Source organism: Berghia stephanieae, chromosome 3 (assembly GCF_034508935.2).
Source record: "Berghia stephanieae isolate SIO BIC M18660-M18661 chromosome 3, UCSD_Bste_1.3, whole genome shotgun sequence".
NCBI lineage: Eukaryota > Metazoa > Mollusca > Gastropoda > Nudibranchia > Aeolidiidae > Berghia > Berghia stephanieae.
In genome coordinates this window covers 23,073,247-23,082,266 of record NC_088362.1, presented here as the reverse complement: position 1 = coordinate 23,082,266, position 9,020 = coordinate 23,073,247, and the positions used below count along the sequence as shown (strand labels likewise).

Sequence of the window (9,020 nt, the reverse complement as noted above, 5' to 3'; positions counted from 1 at the left end):
TAAATAAACTACATGACTAACACCAAAGTGATGAAACAAACAAGAGTGTAAAATAAAAATACTTATAAAACATTATTCTTTATCGTCATATTGGTTATAATCTACATAAAGAACACTGAAATATTAATAATATTTAGTACAGGGGTTAAAAAACGCAATTTAGAAAACAATTTATTTGTACAATACTACATTTTAAAAGAGGATAAGAACCATTCTAACTAGAAACCCTGTTTTCTTTTTTATAAAAAGACATTCATAACTTTAAACAATGAAATAATAACCTCGACAATTACAGCAGTAAAAGATATGAATGAACATGAAATATTTACAAAGATTTTGGCCCCATGTCACTAGGGGAACGGGAAAATGGAGATATCCTTACACATAATGGCTATAGCCCCATGAAAATACAATGATAACTAAATCATTTAGTTTTTAAAAATCATTAAACTTATATGCTATGCATTTCATACAGATCCAATTCCTATGATACAATAAAAGTAGTTTAGTAAATTGTATGCACATAAACATTTAAAAAACATATCATCATTTCAAAACGGCAAAATGCTGATAATAAATGAGTCGTGTGCCATACACCAGCATTGCAAAAAAGGTACAAAGAAAAAAAGAACCGTAACTCTCATCATTTATCCATAGACAGAGGTAAAAACGTTTGTTCTTGCTTGTCTCTCTTTATCCCAAATCATCAGTCATCGGGCTGGAAAGAAATAAAACGAGAATAAAAACAAAAAGAAAATATAAAAATTGAAAAAAAAAATATTCATTCATTAATTAAGCATTTATATAGTGCAATATCCACTAAACATGCTCAAAGCGATTTATTTACAATGTGACCCTAGCCAACAGCAACACAAGCATGTCAGGCGCTGTAAATGGTCAGGTACTCATTTTACACAAGAGTAGAGTGACAGAAGGACTCAACCATACAGTACTCAGAGCAGGACATAACCCAGAACCTCTCTGTCTAAGGGTGATAATCATACAATAAGGCCATATAGCCGCACAGCATGAATATATGGTTCCTAACGTTATCTTATTGGCTTTCAATATTTTAATATCAAGTGAAAGAACTGTTTACGAACTATGTAAAATGTGAATGCTACTGCTTGAAGCTTGAAGAAGCAAATAACAATAGCCAAATGGAATGGAGGTTTCAATTTAATTAACTTGTTTGTTTTTTTGTTTTTTTTTCTTTTTGAGGGTTTTATGGTGCTTGCAACACATTTAGGTTATATCAGCGCCAGTAAAAAGGAAGAAAATGGGATAGTAAAAAGTTCTAGAATTACAATTAAAGCACCCAAGAGAAAGTAAGACAAAAGGGAACTGGGAACAAATAGGGATCAGCTGCAGATTCCAAGAGCATACCATCAAGGTACTTAGTTTGAGATCACCTATAAGTCTCATCCGGACACAAGCACACAATCCAACAAAGTGGAATACACTCAAATGCTTACATTATACATTAAAAATAACAAATATAATAATACATAACAGAGAGATGATTTACAAGGAAAAAAATATCATCTCCCAAAACAATAAGTATGCATTTGACTGATTCCCTCCCAGCTAGGACTCAAGCCAGGGCCAGGACAAAACCAAGTAATCTCATTCCAAGACAAAGACAGAAAGAATGTTGGAAAACAGATATAAGGGGATAGAAGACACCGTATGTACCTCCCTGCCCACTATGGGAGGTCAGGAACCCCACCCAGTTTAATTAACTTAAAAAGATAGTATGAAAGATTTTGGATTCCCCTTTGTCAACAAAACATGAGGAATAAAACACTAAAGCCAAATTCTGCCCTATCTGAAGTGAAATAATTACACCAAACACTGAATTAGTGAAAGATTTAAATGATTACGGCCTTAAATAGCACCGTTGATCAGTCTGAGCTGGGTTCATGATGTGACGGAAATGCAGATTACTTCTTTTTATATCAAAAAGATAAATTAACCATGAAACTGTAAACAGGAAGCATTTTTCAGGTTAGCAGTGCAATTGGAATCAACACTTTCAGATTATGTATAGAGTATTTCACAATCCTCAACAGATAAAAGAGCCAACATCTCAAATTCTTTCCAGTTAATCAACGTTTTTTATTTATGTCCAATTGCGCCAATGTTGATTTAATGTGCGGCTATGTAATGGTATGACACTCACTTTTGGATTGGAAAGTCCTGGGTTCAAGCCTCACCAGGCACATAGTTGAGTCCTTGGAAAAGGGCTCTTTACTCACATTAGCTCACCGTACTCAAGTGTAAAATGAGTACCTGACCGTTAAAAGAGTTGTCTATATCGGACAAAAATTGTAATATCGCCTAACAGGCATCATGTCCCGTCCTACATATTGCATGTTGCTGTTGGTCAGGGACACCTTGTAAAGTACTTCAAGCACATTTAGTGGATATTGCGCTATATAAAAGTTAGTTGGTTTTTTTTTAATGTTTCGATGTTTGTTTTTTTTTCATGGTATAAATCCTGTTTTCAAAGAAATTTGTTCTCCCTTGGATTGTCATTGGTCAGGGAAGGACCAAAAATTAAATAGTCAGGATTTGACAATGATAAGTAAACTACTTGTGAAGGCACAGTTTTGTTTGTTCATAAGCATAGATTAAATTTTTTTTAAAAAGAAAGATAATCGTACAGAGTTACAATATTGCAAAAGCCGATCACATTGAGCTGTTTAGAAACTGGAAGATAGAAAGGGACAAAATAAGCATGCAGCATAGGCTAAGAGGTAGTCCTTCAGAGCTATTAGGCCTATAGAGCCAAAGTTTATCCTGGTTTCTATAGCATGAAACAGACAATAGCAATTGTTTGTTACCTTTTGGATAGGATGCTAGTCTATTGAAAAAATACTTTCCACCAATTCTAGCAGACCTAGCTATCCAATCATTGCTGGGTTCACAGGGGAATCATAAAAAAAAATATCGACTGCAACTAGGATCAATCTCAATCCTGTTGTGTGTGAAGAAAGTGCTCTACCAACTGAGCTAAGATGACAACATCAAAATCTGAAAAACTCTACCAGACTAGCATTCATTTATTTGCTGGGCATTACGGTCAAAAGATTCACAGGGTAACAGTTAATCAACCAGAAAATGACAAAATTGGGAGCAGGCACTGGTGCAAGATAACAATCTGAAAAGGTGTGTATGAAAAACACAAAGTAGAAATCTAAACAAAAATTAATTAATAAATAAAAAGTTAAAATGAATCCCAAAGAATCAGCCTCAATTCGTGGCAAACTGCTTGAAAGTCAAACCCAGTGAAGGTTGTTGTTAATTTTTAAATTCTTTACAGCCCTTAAATATACTGTTAAACAACTTAAGTTAAAAAATATGGTAAAAATAGTATGGTAAAAGTGGATACAGAGCACGAAATACTTTTGATCATGACTTGAAAGACAAGAAAATTTGAGACTTAAAGCAATGGTAGAATGTAGAATTATGGAGTGAGATGCTATCATATATCTCACATGTAAATGTAATTTCATCGTATTTGTTTGTCAGGAATTCAAATGTCCAAAGAGCAGTGCATTTCGTTTTAATAACGTGAAAAAAAATAAAAGAAGCAACTGAGGAAATTGGTAGAGTCTGTGTGATTTGAAAGGGAAAATATGATGAATGATATCAAAGGTTAACAAAGCCCTATCTCAACAGCATGCAAAAGCCAAATTTTAATCAAAAGTAAATCGCCATAAATCCAAAATTGAAAGATGAATTATAGGAGCAGTGTCATGTGCAAGCTGAATATTTAATAATGATATCCAAGCAGTTCGAAAAAAATAAATAAATAAAATCAATGTGTTGAAAATATAGAAGGATGCAAAAATAAATAAATAAATAAATAACTGAATGAATGAATGAATGAATGAATGAACAAACGATCGAATAAACGAATGAAAGTATGAAAAAATGAACAAATGAATAAATAAATGAATGAATGAATAAATGAATGAATGAATGAATGAATGAATGAATGAATGAATAAATAAATGAATGAATGAATGAATGAATGAATGAATGAATGAATGAATGAATGAATAAATGAATGAATGAATAATAAATAAATAAATAAATAAATAAAAATAAAAATAAATAAATAAATAAATAAATAAATAAATAAATAAATAAATAAATAAATAAAAAAAAGATTAATGACAAAAATTATTTTAAAATAGAAAAAAAAAAAGAAATGAAAAGTATAAGAAGAAACCAAATCAAACTAAACCTGTGATAACACAACACTCACTAAAATCAGACAAAACAACATCAAAATCATTGGGAGGGTTCAAAGGTCAATTAGAGGTAAACCTCGGGGGTCAGCTCAGCGGACAAGACGTGCCAGCGTCTATACTCCCTGTCGGGGTTCTTAAGGGTTTCAAACCAATGACGGAGTCGCTCCCCTTTAGAGTTGATACCCAGCTGAACACCACCTGGAGAGAGGAGTAATAGTGAAATTAATGAAATTGTGGTGAAAAAAAAAAAGTTTTTAAGCTGTTTTTATACAGTGAAATATCCATTAAACGTGCTCAAAGCGCTTTACAAAGGGTCCATAACCAACAGCAACAGGTAACATGTAGAACGAGGCATGATGCCTGCTAGGCAATATTAAAAATTTTTTTTGCAATAGAGACAATGCTGTTAAAGGCCAGGTACTCATTTTACACATGCGTACGGTGAGAGAATGTGAGTAAAGAGCCTTTTCCAAGGACTAAATTATGCGCAGAACAAGGGTTGAACCCAGGGCCTTCCAATTCGAAAGAGAGTGTCATACCACTAGACCACATAGCCACATAGATTACCAATTTTTTGAGACGTTATATTTTATATAATAGAAATTGATGGTGTCAATTTTATAGATGCACTTTTATTCACTTTCTCTCTCACCAATCCCCTCTACATTTTATTCTGGACTCATTCTCTTCGAGAAGTTATTTTCTATTGAACTAATTTCACGTAAATAACATGACAAATGTGGTCCTTCAGAACTATTAGGCCCAAGGAGCCAAAGTTCATCTCAGTTTCTTTAGTGTGAAATAAACAATAGCAATTGCTTGTTACTCTTTGGATATGACACTAGTCTATTGCAAAGTACTTTCCATCAGATCTAACAAGACCCAGCTTCCCAATCACTGCTGAGTAAACAGTGGGATCAGAAAAAAATCCCCACTTCACCCAGGATCGATCTCAGTCCCTTTGCCTGCAAAGTGGGTAGCAAGCCAGTTTTTTTATTCTATAAAAACGTACTGTCTTCAATATCGTTAAGAATCTGAAATGAACTTACCTATAAAATCGTTGGTCCTGCCAATATCTTTGTCCCACACTGTCATCTCTAACGTTTTCTTAGCCAGCTCATTGTGGCGGATCTCGTATGTAAATTCCTGTAAGGAAAGAAAGAAATGATTCATCCATTAAAACCACAAATGTGTGTTGGACATGTCAAAACGCTTCTTTTCATTCACTAAAATCATTGGAAGTTTAAAATCTTGTAATCAAACGTCTGGATATTTAGATACATGTCCATTATATCATTGAGTGCTGTAAGACTGCAACCTTGCAATAATGTCATGTGCTTGGAAATAAAAGTGAAAATAGTCATGAGAAAATATGAGACACACCGTGTCAAAATGGTAAAATATCCGAATGAATCGAAACCCCTAACAAACAAGTACAAGTAGAATTGAAGTTGAATTGAAATGATAAGAAAAAAAACTCTTGAGCTTTTTTCATTACAATAATTTGTATTTATTCTCCATCAAAACGAATAGAGAATTAACCCAAATTTCATATCTTTGGCCATAAATTAAATTTTCTACACCTAGTTAACCTGCATAATACTGTCATAAGGGACATATACATTGAGTGCAAAAGATATGTTTGAATTTATAATATCAAAATTGGTCTTTTATTACCATATAGGCTCTGAGTTGACCTAAAATTATCAGTGATCTTAGAAATAAACCTGGGTACTAAATTTTCTTCTACTGTTTGTTAATCGCCTTCGTTAAGATCAATTAATAATAATGCATTGAAAAGATCAACATTCAATAAATACGCTTATTATACAAACAATAATGACTAACCTCATTAAATTCTGGATTCAGAGTTCTCTTCTTGACAGTTGTTTTGTATTTGGACTTCTTATCTTTGTCTGGTTTCAGATACCTGACATTATGAAAAATAAGGGATGTGAGAAATCTAATATAAAAGTATATGATTTTTTTTTTAAACAAAGGTTTATAAAAAAAAAGAAAAAAAAAGAAAAAGAAAGAAATAAATAAAGAAAGAAAACAATTAAGGTGTTGAAAAGAAGTTGTTTAACTCTCTCCTTGCCAGCTATTTTTAGAATTTCCCCCGAATATTCACACCCACCCGACACAAAATAGACTTATCCTAATCAAACAAAAAAAGTAACAAGTGCATTCTATACAGAATGTTGTTCAGCAAAATGATGTCTACAACACAGGATTTATTATGTATAGCTTTAATCAAAGCATTTCTTTAGATTTTGTGATGTACAGGAGAAATCAGAATGAGAAAATTGTCGGTTGCATTGTAACAAATGTGACGATTTTCCTTTAGGTGGTAAGGAAAGGGTTAAGCAATGAAATGGGGGTCCCATAGGTATCCTGGGAGAAGTCAAGATGTTTTCTCCCCTGTCCACCCAGCAGTGATTAGAGTGATTGGTTAGTTGGGTCTTTTAGATCTGATGGAAAGTACCTTGCGATGGACTAGTGTCCTTTCCAAAGAGCAGCAAGGAATTGCTAGTGTCCGTTTCACGCCATAGAAACTGATATTAACTCCGGCTCAATGGGCCTAGTGGCTCTGAAGGACTACTTAAGCAAGGAAATTTCAAAATTTGGTTTCATTCACTTTTTATCAAAGACAAATTTGGACTGGCAATTTGTGCAATTTTATGAATATTCCAGTTTAACCAAATTAGAAATGAAACTCTTAGAGAAAAAGACTAGAAACAGTGAGCAATGGCCACAACTATCTACGAAGAGACATAGATGGAGATGGCTGGGACATGTTCCCAGAATGGAGGAAACTGATTTGCCAAGAACTGCATTCTGCTCGGCGGCTGATGGCAAGGTTAAGAGAGAGAGACCCAAAGAAATCTGGAGATAATATAGGATAAAGAGCTTAAAGATGTGGGGCCAAACCTAGAATAGCATCCATCCCCATGCAACAGCAGACAAAACTTGGAGTCCTTGGTAGAAGCCTTTTTGCACCCCATGGCTCAATGAGGATAAAGTAAGTAAGTAGATTTTTGTAAATGTTGCTGCTCGAAGCTCGAAGAAATAAATAACAATGTGAAATTGAATGTAAGCTTCAATTTAATATACGAAAACAGATAAAATGGACGTTTCAGGTTTCCCCTTTATCAACAAAACAGGATGAATGAAACTACAGATTGTTGTGTTTCATTCATCCTGTTTTATTGATAAAGAGGAAACCCGAAATGTCCATTTTATCTGTTTTCGTATATTAAATTGAAGCTTACATTCAATTTCACATTGTTATTTAAAATAATTGTTGTGCAATTACATGTAGTATGTATAAAGTATGATGAAGTGTTATAGTGATAGACTTATACTCACACTTTGACGTAAGGATCACTGTAGCCATTGGAGTCCATGGCCGCCAACTCAGCACATCGGATGACACGGACATAGAGAATCTGTTTTTGTGTTGAGAACCTCAAAGACAACAAGATTTTACCTCTTGTCTGAATCAGATCATCATCTTTTTCCATCTGACAAAAATGATAAGAAAAAAGAGTACTCAGTCAATTTATCGTTTGATTTTCAGACACTATAGTAAGTGACATTTAATCACTTCAATGATATATAACATATAACCTGTGATTAAGGAAACAAAACCGATTTAGAGAATAAAAAATGCAATGATAAAATAATTAAAAAAAAATAATAAATAAATAAATAATCCTTATTTCCTACAGACTCTCTCTCTCTCTCTCTCTCTCTCTCTCTCTCTCTCTCTCTCTCTCTCTCTCTCTCTCTCTCTCTGTCACACATCCTCAATAATTACACACACACACATATACACACATACACACACACAAACACATACACACACAAACGAGCTGTGTTTTTTTCATTTGTATGAAACTTTTTTTTTCTAATGTCTAACGAAAACAACTCACAGCTAACTGTTTCTCCAAGTACACACTGAAGTTTTTCGTTTGATGTGCCTTGATGCGTTTTAGAGGGACACGGAATTCTCCAATAAAGTCGAAGCCAAATGCATCTTCGTCCAATACTGATAGTCTGCGTGGCATGATAGGAAACGGAAAGACATGGCTCAATAAAATATGTTTGTTATCCCCTTTGTTATCGCTTCAGAAGTTACTATTACGTTACTGTAAAAAGTATTGAAAAAAAATGAATATAACAGCTTCGAAAATTAACTTTTATGAATATTCCAGTTTAACCAAATTAGAAATGAAACTCTTAGAGAAAAAGACTAGAAACAGTGAGCAATGGCCACAACTATCTACGAAGAGACATAGATGGAGATGGCTGGGGCATGTTCCCAGAATGGAGGAAACTGATTTGCCAAGAACTGCATTCTGCTCGGCGGCTGATGGCAAGGTTAAGAGAGAGACCCAGCGAAAACAAAAAATACCAAACATGGAATGTGTTGGGCTTACAACGCATCTTCAGCCACTAAACAAAAACAATAAAAACACTAATACATCAATGTTAAAAACTCTCAAACGGGGAATTCTGTAAAGTCCAAGGTTTGAGAGTATAATGTGGCAAGATGAGGGACAATTGAGTCAATCGATATTTCAAGGACAACTTTTCTGGCCAAAATTTTATATACATGTTGTTTTTGTTTTTTTCAGATAATGTCAAAATAGACACCTTCATAGAGGAACGATTAAGGTTAAAATGTAGAAATGTCAATGCCTTAAGTGTTAGAAATGTCAAATCCTAAGTGTTAGAAATGTCAATTCCTAAGTT

The 9,020-nt window shown here is 33.7% G+C and overlaps 1 protein-coding gene across 8 annotated transcripts in view; it reads right to left on the bottom strand.

Annotated features, from left to right (window-relative positions):
* Positions 1-230: 230 nt before the first annotated feature.
* The window catches only part of LOC144967356 (rabphilin-3A-like), a 160,855-nt gene continuing 152,065 nt past the window's right edge, over positions 231-9,020 (bottom strand). For 4 of the 8 annotated variants that reach the window (XR_013644363.1, XR_013644360.1, XR_013644361.1 and 1 more), the window contains exons 14-19: positions 8,198-8,321; positions 7,632-7,786; positions 6,111-6,192; positions 5,312-5,408; positions 4,277-4,460; positions 231-718 (exon numbers count right to left, since the gene is read on the bottom strand). Coding sequence is in view for 4 of the 8 variants with exons in the window: in XM_078904468.1 (XP_078760594.1) it covers positions 707-718; positions 4,339-4,460; positions 5,312-5,408; positions 6,111-6,192; positions 7,632-7,786; positions 8,198-8,321 (592 nt within the window). In the remaining 4 variants the exon portion in view is untranslated. The remainder of the gene's footprint in view (positions 719-4,276; positions 4,461-5,311; positions 5,409-6,110; positions 6,193-7,631; positions 7,787-8,197; positions 8,322-9,020) is intronic. The other 4 variants (XM_078904468.1, XM_078904466.1, XM_078904467.1 and 1 more) reach the window with 1 other exon arrangement.